At 35.9% G+C, this 20,074-nt stretch overlaps 1 protein-coding gene across 3 annotated transcripts in view; it reads right to left on the bottom strand.

The window, feature by feature from the left end:
* Positions 1-226: 226 nt before the first annotated feature.
* LOC121422396 (netrin-1-like) overlaps positions 227-20,074 on the bottom strand; it is a 30,795-nt gene continuing 10,947 nt past the window's right edge. Inside the window, exons 2-7 of one of the 3 annotated variants that reach the window (XM_041617406.1) lie at positions 18,401-18,463; positions 17,347-17,496; positions 16,009-16,017; positions 8,814-8,879; positions 5,304-5,378; positions 227-2,290 (exon numbers count right to left, since the gene is read on the bottom strand). In XM_041617406.1, coding sequence (XP_041473340.1) covers positions 1,968-2,290; positions 5,304-5,378; positions 8,814-8,879; positions 16,009-16,017; positions 17,347-17,496; positions 18,401-18,463 — 686 coding nt within the window. In that variant the 3' untranslated portion in view covers positions 227-1,967. The remainder of the gene's footprint in view (positions 2,291-5,303; positions 5,379-8,813; positions 8,880-16,008; positions 16,018-17,346; positions 17,497-18,400; positions 18,464-20,074) is intronic. The other 2 variants (XM_041617408.1, XM_041617407.1) reach the window with 2 other exon arrangements.

Genomic DNA, 20,074 nt, shown 5'->3' on the forward strand with positions numbered 1-20,074 from the left:
GGATATTTTTTTCCATAGTAATGTTGATGGGGCTGATTAGTTTTTTTTCTTGTATTGTATTTTTGAAAATGGGAATTTTCGATATATTTGGCATCTCACTGATAGCCTTGACTATAATTTCTTAAATACAGCATAAACATTTCGTGCACATTATACGCTAAAAAGGTGTCGCCATTTTGTTTTGATTAATTACCGTCAATAAAATAGCATCAATGAGAGTACAAGCACTTTATACAGTTCATCATTTAATCTAATATCATATCATTAAATAAAGTATTTACATATACCATAGAGAATACATCACTTTTGTTGAGCAATAAGAATACATTACAATAGAGACATGAACCGAAACACAAACGATTTAGGTAGTATCAATACCCTAAAAAACAAAATAAGACAAATAAGCTTTGAACGTTTGAAGGTAGGAGAATAAATGGCTCGCAGGATTAAAACGACTAACATTCAATAAAATTTCGAAAAGTAGAAAGAAATATACATCAATATACGTATCATTTTACCAAGTAATTGTTGAAACTTTGTGAAAAATATAATTATTATGGGAGAAATAGATGATACGGTGAACATCAATCCTCTATTTTTCAATTTCCTACAAAGGAGTAAAAACTGTTTGAGGAATATATTTATTTGAATGAGAAAATATTTTATAGTGCTTAATACGAAACAATTAATAATCGCATAGTGAATAATAATGTTTCGATATGATAACATCCACGTATGAACAATTCTGTTTACAAATATGCTGTTTGCATCCACGAAAATGGTATCTATCTTAATGTTTATGTACAATGTGAAATATAAATAACAAACTGAAGACGGATAATACACAATTAATATGGCACGAAATATTCAGCCTTTAAATCACATGTATATCTTTTTTGGGACTTAACGCGCCGAACCCATGAGATCGTGGCTCTACTGTCCCTTTTCATGAGCTTGCTCTTAGCATTTACTACGCATGCGCGCGCGCCATTCACCACTCTTCGTCAACGTGGCGCCATTTCGCCATTGGCATGACAATTGCACGGCATCTTATAGATCGGGATGTGTACTTTGTGTGTTGATCAAGCAATCGCAATGATACTTTTGTGCAAAATTGTAATGATTAAGCTGTCGGTCGCCATCATTGCAGTCTTTTCTTCACATAATTACCATAAATTATCACTTTCAATTCCTAGAATCAGTTTTGACAACTTCTATCAAGTCACGCCCATTGAGATGATGTCTGCAACTTTGCCATTCATTGAAACACGTGCCTTTCATCTGGAGTGGCGTCAAAATGAATTGTACCTGTTCACCATTCTCTCGCAAAATTGAGAAAATTCAATAAATAAAAACCTTCAATAATAATAGACCAAATATATTCCGTTTCGTGTTTAATCAAAACGCCCGTGGAAGCTTTTGTTTAGCAAATAAGTAATGCCCTCACACATCGACACCAATGGGACAAGAGCGTAGATTCGATAATCACTATGGAACATCTGCAAAATTCAAATACCAATAAAGCGTTGATCAATAGGTAACTTATTTGAATACACTTTGGCTTAGACATATCCCGGTCTCTTGTTATCTACGCCATTTAAAACAGTCCAACTTCTTAAACCTTTAGCTCTCAAGGTAGGCCGTAAGTTCAGTTTCATGATGTCTTCAAGGGTCTGGTATAGCTGCGATTACTTCTCCTGATCGCAGCTAGGCAATTATTCGACCGTATCAGTAGTTGATCTCTCACTAATTCGTCTCTTGTCATCTGTTGACTGAGCTCCAAGCTATCTCGGCTTCATTCAGGATTCCATTTTCCCCATCCGTACGGCCTATAATATCGAGTACCGTTTACATGACGCCTTCGTTCCATGTTCTTTTCGTGGATTGAATTATAGACAACATTAAAAACAAGTCGAGTCTCTCATTCCTTTTCTCGTCGTTAACAAGATTACACTACCATGCCTAACCTAGCACTGATTTCGTCTCTGTTCTCGCTGGAATTTCCGCATCCTCATGTCCCACTCGTCCCTCCATTTCAGGACGATGCTCTTGTTGTCGACGACGATGCCGTCCCGTTTCGACGATGACTCGTCCTCGTCGCCGAGTATCAGGTAACGATGTCGGAGTCGTATCTTGGGGCATTTACAGGTCAGGTCTCGTTGTCGAACGTAAATGAAGGTGTTTCCTCGTCGGATTCGTTGGTCGCCTCGCTTGTAGACGGTGACGATGTTGACTGTGAATTTGACCCACTCGTCCTCCATCTCTCGCGATAATACGTGCGCATGGAGAACTGAGAAGAAGAAACAAATTTATTGCATTTTATTCATTGTATTTTCTTAATCATTCATTTAAAGGAGTTAGCCTCAACAAGCTTCTATTTTCTACGTTCTCCACTCTCTCTTACAATCAATTTGAATGTATCTACTTGTGATTACCTTAATTTAAGTTGTAATTCAACTTCATTTGCGTAATTTCCTTTGGTGTCAATCTTATTTATTGATTCTATAGTGTATCACAAGATATTACTTTTTGTATTTTATGTTGCATCTTTTTAATAAACTTGAACTTGACGATTAAACATAGGGAACACAAAGAATACCCCACTTCATAATTATTCATACACCAACACGTCTTGTTTGAAGTTAAAATGGCAGTGTTCTCAATCAAGACCTGATTCTACGCTCTACTTATTCCAAATCCTTGTAGGTCAAGTTTCTAAGAATGCGAAACCATTTTCAAATATTCCCCTCTTGAAATCCTCAAATTGGATACTATACCATGGTCACAGCCAACCAGAAAACCAAAGAAAAACAACGTTTAGAGACGAGAAGAAGATGATGATATTATCCATCGCCAGAGGCAATATTTATGGAATACAAATTATAAGCCTGGATGAATAAGTAAATTCAAATTTGAATTTAATCGAAACCACACCGACTCTTAGAGAAAATAACCCTCAAATTATGTGGTGGGAATTATTATCTTTTGTGTGGGAAGAGAAATAGTATAGTCGTTTATCCCTTACTGATATTGGGCAAATAGTCTTTAGCTGACGGGATTCTAAACCTGCCGATTTCAAGTTATCAGAGTGCATTTGTGAAAAGTAGGAAATATGTTGTAACTCTTAAACCATTTCCTATTTATTTCATTTCTTTTAAATTGACGTTGTAGCAAAGCAATTGAAAGGCATGTGTGCGTTAGAAAGGGGTTGAGCTAGGCTAAACTTATCGAAATGATATTCAAAATTAATTATGAAACTAACAATATCATGGAAGGGGAACACACTCTTGACAAGAAGGGCAATTAAAAGGTACGTTGATGATGTGGATAGTTTTCACGGTTTCACATGAAAAAGGGAATTCCTGCAAAGAAACATGTTTTTTTTAAACAGGATGAATTGGATACACCATGGAAAAAATAAAGCACTGCTTGAAAAGAAAGTAACGTTCAAGTAGTGGATTTGAGGAGGGACAAGAGAAAGGTATGGTTTCATGAAAATGTAGGCCTACTTTTTTTTTAGAGTTGCAGTCAGGGAGGGTGTATGGGGAGTTGGGTCGCGGAATATTAGGGGGAAAGATATAAAACTCCCACCAATCCACAAAAATAAAAGTTTCTGAAAAAGAAAGCTGTCTGAATTGAGAATTGTTACTTGATATTCTCGGGGGTTATGCCCAGGCTATCACAACAGACGGGAAATATTTGATACCGTGCCTATTCATCTGTCACTCCCCATATTCCTTTCCAAAATCTGAAGACTCCCATGCTCCTCTAAATACAGACTGGCAATGGGTAAAACTTTCTAAATATATCGCATTTATAACTCTCTTAACAACGGTCTCGTGAATCGGTGAAGTTCGAATGAAAGAGTTTCCTTTTTTAATTGAGTAATTGGAAAAATCTCACATTAATTTTACAAAGAAACTATCACTACAGAGCCGGATAAATGCTTATCTTGGATGTGGCTTTAATAGAGATATACGTGCAGCTTTCATTGTGAAAATCGTTTATTATAATCAACTGTAAATGGACGTATAAATTACTTTTTAAAAATCAGGGGTGAGTATTTCGATTTTTAAGATGAAATCATTTTGATGACCGAAATACAACCCTTTTCATTAATCGGAATATTAGGATCACTTAGGACTTTTTTCATTTACCTACAGCAATACATGTATAAAGTATTAAATCTTAACTCCAGCAATATCCCTGCATGGTTTATAGCCCGATTATGGCATCGCCGCCTAGTTCACGTTTGTCGTTACCATGGTAACTTGTGACATCCTTTGAGTGTGTCATATCACCCCAAGTCGGATGCAAATTATGAGAGTTTTCCGCAGGGCAAAATCATCTTGTACCAAATTGATCTCTGAGCAACCATAAACAACAGCCTTCGATCGACTGAGTATTACCTCGAATAACCCATCTCAATCCCTGACACCTTTCAAACTCTAGAGGTAATCTGGAGATTTCCTTTGGAAAACCAAACTTCAAAAGTATATTTTAACCGTTTCGAAGTCAATGATTATGCATATCAACATTTAAAAGGTTGGAGGAGTGACAACCTTTTCCAAATGTTACATCCAATCTTGTATAAAGTTGAATCCAACATTTTAAGTGTTGGGTACAACCATTTAAAGTGGTTAATGCAACATTTAGAAAACGTTGTCACTCCTCCAACCTTTCAAATTTTAAGTTAACATTTCTAGTTTTTTAGAGTGCGTAATGTCAATGAACTGTATAGCGCAAGATTGGTAGAAGCGGATGATTAAAGTAGGATCTACTTATTAAAACCTACCCTGAAAAAAAAGAAAACCTGGAACAAACTAAACTCAGTTCCAAGAGAAACCACTTTATTCACCCTTCCATCAAAAATACTGAGGTAATGCATTTTCCCGTCAACTTGAAATATCACTGTAAAAACTGTGCCATTGGTGTTAATAGAGGACCACACCCTGAGGTGTTAAAATTGCACCCTGGAGATTGAACATAACACCAAAGAGTGTAAATGTAACAACCAAAGGTGTTGCAATAACACCTATAAGTGTAAAATTAACACCACCAATTTGACACCGGTTTAAAAGAACTGGTGTGGTCCTCCATGTACACCGGTTAACACCACAGTTTTTGCTGTGATTGATTAATATTATTTTCAATATTGCCTGACTCTTTGGACATGCTGGAAAAAAATTGAGGGTTTTGACGTGAAGGAAACCCCAAACTCGATAATAAAATTTGAATCAAAGTTATTAATCGACAATGTTCGTGTTGCTTCATTTTTCGGAAACGTGCATTATTAGACTTACCATAATCTTTTTTGCAGTATTTATTTTGACTAATTTTTCTTGTTGATCCCGCACAATTTCTAGGACAGTCATCATCTGCGGAAAGAAATAAAACACATACATCAGATAAAACTAAAGTACATATCTCAATCATAGCTTTTATTATGGATAGGCACAGTATATTCTTATAATAAGCCGAATTCTGTGTCATACATTGTGTGTAAAATTGCAGAAAATTGGTATCTGGCATAAGGGACGTTACAAATTAGCTTTAACATTTTTTTTACTATCTAAACAGACGTGTTCTGTTAAATTGCAGAAAATTTACTGCTATAACAATTTACATGATAATGAAAATTATACATATTTAGCTTTTTGTTGTAAAATATTATCTTTTTTTAATAGTGCACCTTACCCACACAAATTCAAAATGGTTGGCTTTTTATATTACATATTCAGACAAACAACAACGACACAAAAGTTTGTTACTTCAAGCGAGGGGGGGGGGCGCAATTTTCACTAGTGGAGGTGAAATGTAAAATGCAATTTTCGCTCTAGACGGATGGCGATTGAACAAAAAAAATACAGTCGCTGCAGGGGGGGGGGGAATGCTCCCTAAAATCCGCCGCTGGACTCTTCGCTTCAAGTCATACAACAATCACGACGGATTGTGAAAATTAGGCACGCCGTACGTGCCTCTGCCGTAGACTCCCAGGCCAAGAATCCGAGGGACAATTTTTGATGAATGAAATATTCAAACATTTGTCTAAGAGCGATTTGATCAGTAAGCACTCGAGGTGAATGGTACAGGAGGGAATGTCATATAGATAAAGTCTGTGACCATGACTGCGCATCGCAAACTGAACTTGCAAATACAAATAATGGATGACGATATGATTTCTGTTTCAGACAAAAAAAAATGTTATTTTTAGGAATGCAACAGATCATCTGCAGATCAAAGCGAAAGAGAGAAAGATCTAGAGTGAGGTGATTTTTTTTTAGGTTACAGTGTTTGACAGGGTGCAAAAGTCCACAGGAATTAGCAGTAAATAGAGTAAATATAATAGGCCTAATTATCGAAAAAGTATAACAGGTAGGCGAGAAAAAACACAAAGTAATCTATCCAGATCACAGGTCTACGTGAAAATACAGATATAAAAAAATGAAATAGATATGGGGGGGGGGGCAAAATACATAAAGAATGACGTTGTGAAATCGTACAAATTAGTTGATTTCCGAATTAAATATTTCATTAACCTTCAAAAATTGTGGTCATGCCGACAAACGATAATCACATATTTCCGCCAAAAAGCATAGTACATTTTGGGTATGTGGACGGGGGCCAATCGAAAGTTGCATCTTGGTGAATCGCATACGTGCACTGTCCCATTGAATTCACTGGGATTCTTTACTCGACGGGAAGAAATCAAAACATGTCGAAATTTCAATAAAAAAACTTTAGAATTCCTTTAACACTTTCAACCTTACTCTTTTTCCTCCGTAGTGGTCTGATTCTGTAGAGGAACGACCGATTAACCACAATCCATGTTTGAAGCAGAAAAATATAATTCAATAGAGGCACCCGAATGAAAAATGATAAATTAAATTAATATTGTCCGTGATTTGAATGATGCATTCAATTCAACGATATGATAGTCCGACACATTATATATTATGATCTTTGATTACGCCCCAACCCCCAAATAATATCAATAATTAAGAAAAAAATGGAGAGCAATCAAAGGAGAAAAGTGACAGACTGCTCACACATTTTGTCTTCTTTTATATACAGTTTTAACTTCTTTGTCATTATTTCGCATGCCATTCAGTCTGCTAGGCTTTGTGATTTTTTTCTTCCCCGAATTCAGAACGGACCCCAATTTTTGTTTCTTTATAGACGCGCCATATCTCATTTCTGACACTATTTGTGTCGAGGGGGTCAACCAAGAGGTCGTTGTAAATTGGTTCGACTGGCGACTATCTGACGCATCCCTCATCCAGCCAAGTTCAGGTCCCGCGCATTCATAATCACGTTGGACATTTTATAACTAAAATCTTCCCCGTAGTCCAATTTTGTTCTACTGTGGCTGTGCAGTTTGTCGCATCCTAGTCCAGCTAAAAACCTAGATGGTCAATAAATCAATTTCTGCCCTCCTTAAACGCAAGTTGGTTGTCCCCCTCGATATTCAAATAAGCTGATATCGAAGGGTTCCATTGGATTTGCGTTTTGTCTATTGATACTGAATGTAGCGATGTCAGACTGACTGGATTAACATAATTCTTATTTTTAGATTGAGAAAATAAAAATCTCTCCCTTCGTAGACCCCACAGGTGATAATGGAACCTAGAATACAAAATTCTTTGGTGTAGATTTGTCTTGGAAATAGAGTCTCCTAAAATGTGAAAACACATCTCGAACGAGAAAGGGAGACGTTGCACTCAAAACTAAATTATGTTGGGGCTTACAATACACGTACATACATTGATTATGGATGGACAATGGTGGTGGAATTTTTTTGGGAAATGGGTCTCATTTCATTTCATGAGTTACACTTGCAGTAATGTTCAGTCAGACCCATCTCTCGGAATATTCAAACGAGATGGAAAGTGATTGATGTGCAAGAGAAGGTTTCAAAGTTATTAACACTGTAGTCCAGGAGCTTGTAAGGTGTTTAGTCTTGCGATATTCCGGCACATTTATCACCTAACCGTGAGTTATCCCTTGACGTCAAAATTCTTCCAACGTACGTTGCACAAGGATTGCATGGTTTAGTAGGTAACTGGTTAATTTCCTCCAGAATAGGATATGCCCCAAACCAGGAAGCGTTCTCACCTTACAAGATCACGTTTATGGATTCTTTATTTGTTTATCACAAGAAAACATACACCACTGAAATAATCTTCAAAGTTTCTTTACGAAAGTTACCGGACAGCGAGGAAATGGGCCGATTCGCGAAACAAACTTGTTCCTTTCGCGAAACACTAACACATCGCAAAGAAGTTCCTCTCATTTGTTAGTCATGAAGTTTTGTTATCTCTAGTTTCGACCAAAAATCACGTTTTCCTGGTTTTTGCTAGTAAATATTGATGACACGTACCTTCCCGCTGAATATCGTTAATGGCCCAAACTTCCTCTTATTTCTATTTCGAGTGGAAAATGACCATAATGAGAGACCTGCATATTGGATGCGTGCAGATACTCCATATTACAAAAATTTGAAAAATGTCGTCTTCCAGACTAATTAATTTAGTCATGCGTGGAGTCAGAGTAAGATTTCAATTGAAAGCTGTGGAGTAGCTAATTTATATTTTGGCATATTCAAAGGAGGGAAGGTAAAGGAGGGAGGCGATGGCGGCATCTCTATCAGCATCAAATTGTATAACACCTTCGACGACAACGACGACGACGAAATTTTGATATTTAATAATAAGACGCATTCGCCCTCTAAATTTGTATAAGCCTTTTGTTGACAAGCACTGTATCACTGACGATGGGGTATTTTCAAGCTCTCTGAAAGGAAGGTTGCCTACCTGTTGTTTGTGAAGTTGCAGCTTCATCTCGCTGTTCTTGAGGCTGGCTTGTTATTCGAGGGTGTTCTGTTGGTGAAAAAAAAATAAACAAAAATCATTCCTATGATACCGGAGACGTGTTGTTACGATACATGTACACTCTTAAAAATGCGGGGGCGTCTTGGTCTAGTGGTTAAGACTCTCGTCTTTCAATATGAAGGACGTTGGTTCGATTCCAAGCTATGGCGTGTTTTCCTTCACACAACACTTGGTTAAACTTTATATCAAATTTTGAGTATACTTTTAAGAATACTATGAATTTTAAAAAGAAAAATAGTGAATTTACAGGATGTTAACCTTTTGATAACAGACGACACAATGATTCAACAAACCAAGCGCATTTATGCAGTGATTTGTAACCATGGTAACGTAGAATTACAAGTTAAACGGAAAACATGTAATAATCTTTGTAAAAATACCAACGAACTATCGTGTTTTTGTGTTGATTGCAGTGCATCTAGCGTAAATAGTGTTTTGCCAATTGAAAGTTAAAATGCTGTTGTTGTTTTTTTTTTACTGTTTTCCAGTATATTTGCATTTTTTACAGCTCATCGTAATTTAACAGTTCATACTGTTAGTGACTTCCAGCTTCCAGTAATAACTACTTTTTTTAACAGTTTTATTCTTAACAGTGTAGTTTAAAAACCAATTATGTGTTCTACGGGTGAAAACTACACAGTATTGGTTGAAAACTACCCAGAGTTGGATAATTTTTTAACCAAAAGTTGTATACAGTATGTCGCCCAACATTACAGGAGTGTATACAATACGAACACGAACATGACGAAAAAAAATTAACTTAAAATTGAAATGGATTTCTATCATGTATCGGCCATTTGACCATTACAAACAACAAATCAGGGAGAAAACTTTCATTAAAGTTAATTTTGTATTTCATCAAGAGATTTTCACTACATTTACATCGGCCGAGTCATCATCAGTAACAAGTATAAAAACAACAGTCAATGAGAATATCGGCTAGCAGCTCAGAAACAACAACAACAACAATGACGAAACGCCCCCCCCCCTTCGGCAACTGGCGGCATCCAGCAACAAGGAGCAGTGCTCGTAGCATTATTATCAATCTTAAGGAATTATATTAAACTTTGGCGCCGATTTTAAGAAAAGAGTGCCCGGAAAACCTAAGGGTATCCTTTTCTCTTTATATTCTTCAACTTCTTAGTGTGTGAATAGATGGTTTTATGGATTTAGCTAGGGGTAAAGTGTTTTAATAGCCGTAGTATCCAACCATATATTGCCGTATTAGCGTGCACGGTCACTGGGCAATTGAGATCAATTTTCGAGAGAGGTTAATTCTTTAGAAGACTTAGGCAATGAAGATTATTATGGTAATAATAATACACTTCATTTATATAGCGCCTTTTCATCAGATACAAAGCGCATGATAGGATGGTAGGATCTAATGTGATATGTTGAATGATGAATAGACCTTTAAAAAATCGATCAATCAGGACCCAAAACTCTTCATGGATAGGGTATGCAGTCTTGGTTTTTATTCATCTACCTATTTGCATGTACATATTCAACAATATTATTATCATTTTTGAGTTGGAGGAAATGGTATTCTCCCGCCATTTATAATGTATTTTATCAAAATGATGGTTTGTTTATTTACACATTTTATGGATATATTTTCAGTGTATTTTTTTTTAATTCGTCCTGTATATACTATTTTGCCAGGGGCCTGTTGCAGAAAGAGTTGCAATCAATCGCAACTTAAAAAATCACGCGCAACTTGATTTTCAACCAATCAACAGCGCGCATTTGGGACTTGCGATTGATTTTTTTGACTTGCGTTTAAACGCAACTCTTTCTGCAACAGGCCCCAGGTTTGCCATGTTTACGCAGCGCCTTTTCAAAAATGTATCGCATTTTTCTGTAATCTATTTTGTTATTCTGAAGGATCATCTGAGAGAATCTGTAACGAGCTTTCAGAGTTAAAGTAGTGTAGAAGGTAAAATGATTTTTCTTATAACGCAACAACAACTATTTGATGACCACACACCTTAATAATCCAATCTACAGTAAACTAGTCCAGACCTGGGGTCCGTTGCAGAAAGAGTTGCGTTTAAACGCAAGTCAAAAAATCAATCGCAAGTCCCAAATGCGCGCTCTTGATTGGTTGAAAATCAAGTTGCGCATGATTTTTAGAGTTGCGATTGATTGCAAATCTTTCTGCAACGGGCCCCTGTACAAGGGCATCCTGAGACCAAACCTGTGAACACTGAATAGATTGTCTGATTTTTCCTTGGCAATTATATAAAGACCAACACTCGGTGACAAACTACCACCATCGATAAACATCACTGCGATATTTGATGTTCTTCTACATTTTCAATCAAAACGCAATTAAGATGTTTATCAGAAATCCTTTCACCAACCACAATCGTTCTCCAATGGACCAAATACCCGAGTGTCGGGAGACCCTGCAAAAACTCTATTACATTTTTTTTTGCAACATTGGAATGTTACCTTTTGAAAGATAATTGTGACCTTTCGGCTATGAAAGAGTTTTTTTCTCCCTTCCCTTTCATTCCTTATTCTTTTCTCGTCACCTCGCCTTTTTACGTCCTCTCTTCCATTTGAGCTCTCCGTTTTATCGGGTCCTTCTCAAGAAAATTTTCAGCGGCTCAACAACGAGGGTAAGAAAGCAGGAGGAGGTGATTATATAGCTATAATGGGGGGGGGGGGGGGGGGGGGGGGGGGGGGGGTCATTGGATATCACACTGATAACCATATTGTTTCGTCACCCTTCTGGTGGCAGGAGAAATGTCCTGTTTATTGCGTGTATGTTAGCATGTGTGTGAAGTGTAGAGGTTGTCACATTTAGTTTTCGATATAGCTCTGTAGTAGGAATTTTCCCTCATTTAATATCACTTTTCAAACATTTCAAACACACCGTCTTGTTTCATTATGTCCCCCTCTCAAAATGCATCTTTTCTGCATTCATGATATTCATCTCATGTTCTTTTTACATCTTCCCAGTGAATCTATCCCCTTGCCGCTCATCACTATATAGGCCCTACATGATAATACATGATGTAATTTCTGACCACTCTCTCGACCCCATTCTCATACCACCTCTCTTTCCGTCTGTCTCCACATTTCTCCATCTTTCTACGACCTTCTCGATTGAAAATAGCTTCTGACATATGCGCCGAATCTGGGGACACCTTTTCCAATATTTTAAGAAGCCTTCCCGGTTAGAACCTTGGGGCGATGCTTACTTCTTTGTATCTGACAATAGAATGATCTGTTTTCTCCCTGGATGACGTTTTATACTGGAGAAAATAATCCAACGAATAAAATGAGAAAGCCCTTTTGCATTTACCTGCATGCGTTACAATCTGAATTAGAATTACCATTGTGAAAAAGTATTTTTAAAAAGAGAGAAGAGGGGTGGTTGAGAGTCTCTGCTAAGCATTTGCAATTTTACACTATGTGCATGTATTGTAGGTTTATAGTCTAGGCACCATTTGGTGTTTTAGATAATTTTGCATTCAGCATATATATACAGCATTATTTGAAAGCTTTTTTTTTAAAATACAATTTCAATTAAATAAATCATCTATTTTTATGGAGAATTAAATTTTTTTGAAGCCAAATATGCGAAATTGAATATTGTATGGTTCATAAGGAAATATTTATTCATTTCTATTTTTGGCTGCTATGCTTCAAGCATATATTTGCTTATATAGTTTGCCTCTGCATATTACTCATTATATGTATTTTTAATATATTGTATTCATGTCTTTCTCCAGTCACTACATATAAGATTGTCACTTGGTTATGTACTTTATGCTATATTATGATGATGATTCAAGCATTATCAATTTGTTTTGTATATTATTCCAATAAATGCAGAAAATCTTGCAAAAAAAATAAGGAAGCAATATCTCTGAATAAGCGCGCGCACGCGTGTGTGTGTGTGTGGGTGTGTGTGTGTGTGGGTGTATGTTCGTGAGCGCATTATATTTTTTTTTTATATACATTTTTATAACTGATTTCATTGTTTCTCCTTTAAGTTATATATGATTTATGCTGGTATTAAGTTAGTGAAAAATGTCCAAATATGAAATGTAAAATATTATGTGTTTTGAAATGTTAATTTGAAATGTTATATATTTTTGTTCATGGAATCAGAATAAAACAATATGAAAAAAAAAAAAAAATTATTATGATACCATTATCCATTAGAGTGGACTGTTTTTGCCATACCCTATCTGGAATTCAAAATTTTGAGACTTTGAGTGGCTCAGCGGTTTAATGAACTATATACATGCAGGGGTATGCAAAACCTTTCAGAAGCTTGCGAGAAAAGGATTTATAATTCATATTTCAATTTATTTATTTCTATACATTTATATATTTAAGTTATCGTTAACATCCTTCCTACACTATCGCCATTAAACATGTTGAAATGTGAAGAAAACATTCATGTTTGTGATAACTTTTTTCTTATTCATTTAAATACCTTATCGTCAATATAAAAGTAAGGTCAACGGAAGGTTTACAATTAAATTTTGTATTTGTGTATTTCTATTTCCAGCAGAAGTAATGGCGAGGAATATCGGCGATTTGATGAAGGACGAGACAATGTCACCCTTAAAACATTTGAAATACTTTGAATCTACTGGCGTTAATATGAAATAATGTGTATCCTACTTTTCTTATAATAGTTCTCTTTTACAGAAGCTTGTTGAGGTTGATAAAAACGAACTGTCTAAATATCTGTCAATATTACTGTTAAACGAGTTCCTATTCAGATCCACTTTCGGAACTTACAATAGCATTAAACGGCACAAACATTTAAGGATAGCTACTGGTCAAATGGGTGCATTTACTGCTCTTTTAAAGAAATTCTTAAGTCTCTCGGATTTCTAATCTGTCCCTTGATCCTCCTTTTCATTTCATCTCTTGTCGATCCACTCCTTTTTCTATTTTTATTTCCGTATCGGTTCATGAAGAATGGGGGTGTAAGAGAGGAAAATAGGCATGCTAATGCTTGAATAAATACCACACATTTTGGCTGTCTCCTCTCGTTGTTAAAACCGTCTCATTCAACACCTGCCTAAGGTTCACGTTACTTAAAAAGAACGCCGCTACAACCACCCCCAAAAGGCTAGTACCTTTTCTCATTTACATCCTTTATATTTACTTCTATCTTGCTATTTAATACTTGAAGGTGTGGAATCTTTCAGTACGAGAACGGAGAGATTAGCATCAGGAGCGTTGGGACCGGGTGAGGAAGGACGGATAGAAAATTGGAACACCGATCATTACCGGTTCAGACTGAATATGACACTCCGTGATGTCTAACAGTGTACATGAGCATGTTGCATGTTGATACGTTAACATTCTCAATGTTCTACCTTTTACAGTTTAGAATGTTTTGAAATGTTGCATCGTCTTGTTCTACTATCTACGTCGCGCCGACAGAAAAACCATATCTTGAAGTGCATGATATTAGTAGGGCAACACCTTTATGTCTTCGCAATGCAACTTTCCTGCTTGCCATTAATGAAATATTCCCAGAGCTACGCAGTTAAGTTGCACTGATAACAAATAATTTTCGACATTCAACATCTGAAACTTACTGCCAACGATACATCTAGTTCTTTTACATTCTCTTATACACTCAGACCATGCTCAGACAAGCAAGAAAATTTAATACCCAGATACATGGAGGTATCTTTTTTACTTCCAATATCATGATTATGCTCATGATAAAAGAAGACATTATTTACTCAATATTTAAAGTATCATTCCAATCAACATTGATTTGCCATCGTTTATGTGAGGCGATGATGATTGGGTTTTGGCGGCTCACGAAATAAATGCATGTATGAAATTAAATGAGGACGATTTGTGCAAATACTGATATGACCACACATGAAATTAAAACGCCACTGTCACTTGCGAAAATGACAGTGACACCTTGAATCAGGTCTGAAATGAAAGAACTATATTTCTAAATGTCTTCATGGTTGTCATTGTAGTGTGCAAATGAAATACTGCAAACTAAAAGGCAATGGGACACAGCGAAACCTACTAACAAGACTTTACGAACTAGAGAATGGGCGAGTTGGGAAAACGTTTAAGACTCATGTGGTATCGTCCAGATAACCTTCGTTCAAAGCCGGTTCGGGATACAAGCTATTCTCCAGTCTTATCTGTATGTTTAACCATTTCTCACTACCTTTAATTGCTGATTCTTTATGAATGACGTCATGTGGTATAGTCACACCAACAAAACCAACTCCAGTTAACGGTTAATCGTTAATTTGAAAGAACAAGAACAATTTTGATTGGTTCCTGGTCCGTCTCCTGAGCAAAATGCGCATGCAACGTTGATCTTGATAGGCCGTTTCAATTAGCAATCAATCGCTAAACTTATTGTTATTGAACACAGACCGATCAGATTTAAAGGACGAGTCCACCCCAACAAAAACTTGATTTGAATAAAAAGAGAAAAATTCAACAAGCATAACACTGAAAATTTCATCAAAATCGGATGTAAAATAAGAAAGTTATGGCATTATAAAGTTTCGCTTCATTTTACAAAACAGTTATATGCACATCTCGTTCGGTATGCAAATGAGGAACTGATGACATCACTCACTCACTATTTCTTTTGTATTTTATTATATGAAATATGAAATATTTTTATTTTCTCGTCATTGTCATGTGAAATGAAGTTTCATTCCTCCCTGAACACGTGGAATTCCATTATTTTAACATTTTGTGCTTCAGGCAAGGAGGTCCTAATCGTCAAATTCGTAAAAATTGAAATATTGTATAATTCAAACAATAACAAAAAAAAGTGAGTGAGTGACATCATCGACTCTCTCATTTGGATGTAACTGGCTCGTTCATATAACTATTTTGTTAAAAATAAGCGAACTTTGAAATGTCATAACTTTCTTATTTTACATCCGATTTTGATGAAATTTTCAGCATTGTGCTTGTCTGATTTTTCTCTATTGATTCAAATCAAATTTTTCTGAGGTGGACTTGACCTTTAACGTATAGATTACATACGATCAATCGGATTGGACTCTGTTTGGTCGGTGTGACTAAAGCTTAAGATGAAACCTTTCGATATTAAGTGCAAGTGCAAGATGATGATAGTTACCTTTGATTCCTATACACACCAACCGGAAACCATGAGTGAAGATGATAGGAATGAAGATGATGATGAGGAGGAGGATGATCAAAATGCATGGGGGATGAAAGAAGATAAAACAACCATCGGTCAAATAATCCAATAAATCAATAAATAACAATCGTAAATAAAGTTTTAAACATACACTACTAAAATTAGTGGCATTTGCAATTGCCCCAAAATATGAATGGGGTTTTGAGGGAATCAATTAAAATGAATCCTACCTACGATATCAAATAAAAAAAATGTAATGAAATGTCATGGAAATGTCATGAAATTAAAAGTGCAGTGAGGTGAAATTAGGTGCAATGTTGTGCTTTTCAAAAGAAATATACACGGTAATTAAAAAAAATGAATTTATTTTTTTGGTTGTCTTCCTTCATATCCCCCAAAGACCTAATTTTGATTGACTGTTCTCTGAATCATTAGATCACGTGTGAATTTATCAAAGTTTGGATTATCTAGGAATTTAATTAGAGAGAACTGCAAGGAAATTACTAGTATTATGGGTATACGGGATATTTTCAGATCACAATGTTTAACATTTTAGCCGAACTAACTGTACCATTTACGTGAATGACATGTAATCAATCAATAACAATAGAATGCAAACTTGTACACTTTTTTTTCTTCTTTTTATGGGGGTGGGGGGGGGGTGGTTGAGATTGCAATTGAGTTTGGTTAAAGAAATATTCCATAGCACCGAAATAAAGAGATAAACCACAACCAGAATGAATAAAAAAAAAATGGTATATCAAATGTTAGAAATTCCTTTATTAACTATTGCCCCACTCAGCTGCCAAAAATAATGTTCGAGTTAATTTGTATTATTCTTTATATTTTATATTAAAATGTATTGGTTAATCGTATCAAAGAATAGAAAAATTGTGCAAAAAAAAAAACAAACCAAGTGCAGCTTACTAATTGTGCATAAATGTATGGGATGGAATATTTGGTTTCTAGAAAAGACACTTCTCGTACGGTGTACAGAAACAATTTATTATTCCATACTATTTTACTCCTGCAAAAGGTACGTTTTCCAATTTGACGTATAGATGTCAATCACGATTGAAATACAAACTTCACAGTTGTCGTGATTTATCAAGAATCACGTCAAAGCCTTTATTTTCATCGAAAGTGTCTTTTCGAGAACCAGACATGATAATATCTAAAGATAATTGACTTGCTTACTCCTAAAGAAGCACTTGTTATATTGCATTGTTATGCTCTACATGGGCTCTACGTTAAGAAAGTGGCGCCGCGTACGAGGCGCCATTTCCCCCACGGAGGCGCCAGGCCTGTACTCACTTATACACGGTGCGACCGGGGAGCGACTCTGCTGGTAACCTAATGCACACCTGTTACACGTCAGACCCGTTACGCCATCTTTACAGGGGCATTGACCGGTGGTCTGGTTACACACACTACCAAGGGATCCGATGGGATGACAATCACATGCTGCAAGAGGATAAGAATCAAACTGTGTGTATTACTAAAAGATAAATATTTTATTCTGATACCTGTAAGTAAAATGAATACGTGAATTGTATCCGAAATGGATCATATTGATTTCATGTTGACCATATTATTTCCCATCCGTATTCAATAATACATGCAGACTGACTTGAGACATCATGCTACGAGAACATAAAAATGATTAGGTAACCAACAAACAGGTTAGATAAAAGATAACAAATGACATATATTCAAAAGACCCACTCACGTACTACATGTATTGTTATTATCATTATGATACATAATGGTTTTACTTCAAATACACAAAAATACACAATCTTCAAATACACACAACTTTATTTCAAAGTGTAACGTACTGGGCGAACACAACCCTGTCATAGGAAAAGAAATGATGCATTCGAGATTATAACTCCAACCGTATTTGCAAAAGCATATTAAAATGTTAATAAAAGTGAATAAGAAAACAAGATAAAATTGAAATACACAAACAAAGTAAATGCTTGCAAGAAATAAGGATATACACAAAGTTTAACTGATCTCTTAAAAGGCATGTCACGGTAAGGTTATGGGAGGGTTATCAAATGAAAAATGGGAAAGATCAACATTCCCAACAACATATAGACATCAACATGCCACTGAATATGTGCAAATTATATGTACAACAAATCACATGCCAACCCAAGTGATACTTTCTTATACAGTTACACACCCTACAATATACACATTTTACACAAGTGCAGACTAGAAAACACCACGACGACATTTGAATGTAACCATAAAAGGCTACTTGAGTGAATCTCTAAAAGGGGTACGGGAACACCAAAACTCCATGTCAAGGGGTGGTAGAGGGGAACTAATCTCTTGGTGGAGGGGGGCAGATTGTCACCTTGTGAAGCATCTGAGAGTAAATCAGGAAAAGTTGTCAAGTCGTCAGGAGCTTCAGAGAGAGCTTTAAGCGTGAAAGAAAGCCGTTTGAAGCACGTGAAAATACATTTATTTCGTCATTTAAAGGGATAAAGTTGCCGAATGCCGAGATAAAAAATGTTTTGATCATTTTTTCAAACATTTTTTTTCTTCACAAAAATTCGTTTTTCATTCTTTTTTCTTTCCTTTAAACACGAGTTATTTTTGATTGAATTTCAGTGGCATATACTCACACACTATATCCCTTCATTCTTTGAAAGCGGTGCGAACAATACATGGATAATAAACTTAAAGAATAGCGTGAAATTGTGAAATGATTAGTGAGTGATATATAATATGATTATATTAAATAAACAGTACAGTGTAGTAGCGATAGCTTAATGACAAATATGCAAAGCATTTAATGATACTAGTATACGATAGTATATTCTATATTCTCTTGATCACATTGTAGCATAATATTAATAGCTTGAGTATTGAAATAAACTTATTAAGTTGTTTCAAATAATAATAATTACAATCACACTTGCTTATACTATATCTAAAGTGATTGACGTACAGTTCTCAGTGAAGAGTAATTACACTGGGTTTTATAACATGATAATAAAATAGATACATGAGATACAAAACGTAATGGATTCAAATGAGAACTATATGAAGGCATCATGTAATTAATAAAAATGGAACTATAAACATTTTTTTGTATCCACAAATATGTACTGGGTGTTTAAGAATGATTTATTATTATTATTATTATTATTAGTGACATAAAAATAGGAAGAAGACGAAGAAGAAGAATGGTGGGGTGTGGCAGAGGAGAACACGGGAAAGGGACAGAGAGAGGGAAGTGAACAAAATACTGTATGTTTCTATATGAACATGATGAAATGCTGTATAACCGTCAATTTAACAACATTTGATGTGCTTTCTTTCATAAATATATCCACAATCGATAAGGACGTATTAATTGTGAATGAAAAACGTTTATCACTAATTTATCGTGTCAGTCGTGTGTGGCTGGATAGGAAGCTAGCTAGAGTAGATGGCCACCTTTTATAAGCAAAGGGATATTTTGTTGACAAAGTTTGATACTTAAATACCAACAAAAGAATTGGCGGTAGATGGCGAGAAATGAAAACATACCAACAAAAGAATTGGCGGTAGATGGCGAGAAATGAAAACATTCCAAGGGTGGCTAATCTCTTTACCTTTAGGCTGTGGGTGTCAAGACGTACTTAAATTTGACAAAAAAATGTGTACAAAATCCAATGCACAATTGGTGTTTTATATGGTACATTGTAGCGATAACTATTGTCATAACGCTGCAGAAGGTCGTTCGGTGCTCTATCTGCATGATCTGCATGATTTGGAAATACACGAGTTCTACTCGGTATATAGACCCAATGGTCGTTTCTTCTCGGATATGCCATCTCGCATACCCCCCCCCATCAACCTTCATCCTGCCATAAGTGTTGTGTGGATCATGATGGTAGAATGCCAAAGGTGCTCACCCCACCCCTCCATCCCGTGATACAGTGTGATAAGTGGTGTGTGGAGCATGGTGGTATAAAGGGGCTAAAGATCACCCCTCTAGCAATGATTTAACCTAAATATTAGTAGAAAAGACCTCCTGCCT

Source organism: Lytechinus variegatus, chromosome 10 (assembly GCF_018143015.1).
Source record: "Lytechinus variegatus isolate NC3 chromosome 10, Lvar_3.0, whole genome shotgun sequence".
NCBI classification, from domain to species: domain Eukaryota; kingdom Metazoa; phylum Echinodermata; class Echinoidea; order Temnopleuroida; family Toxopneustidae; genus Lytechinus; species Lytechinus variegatus.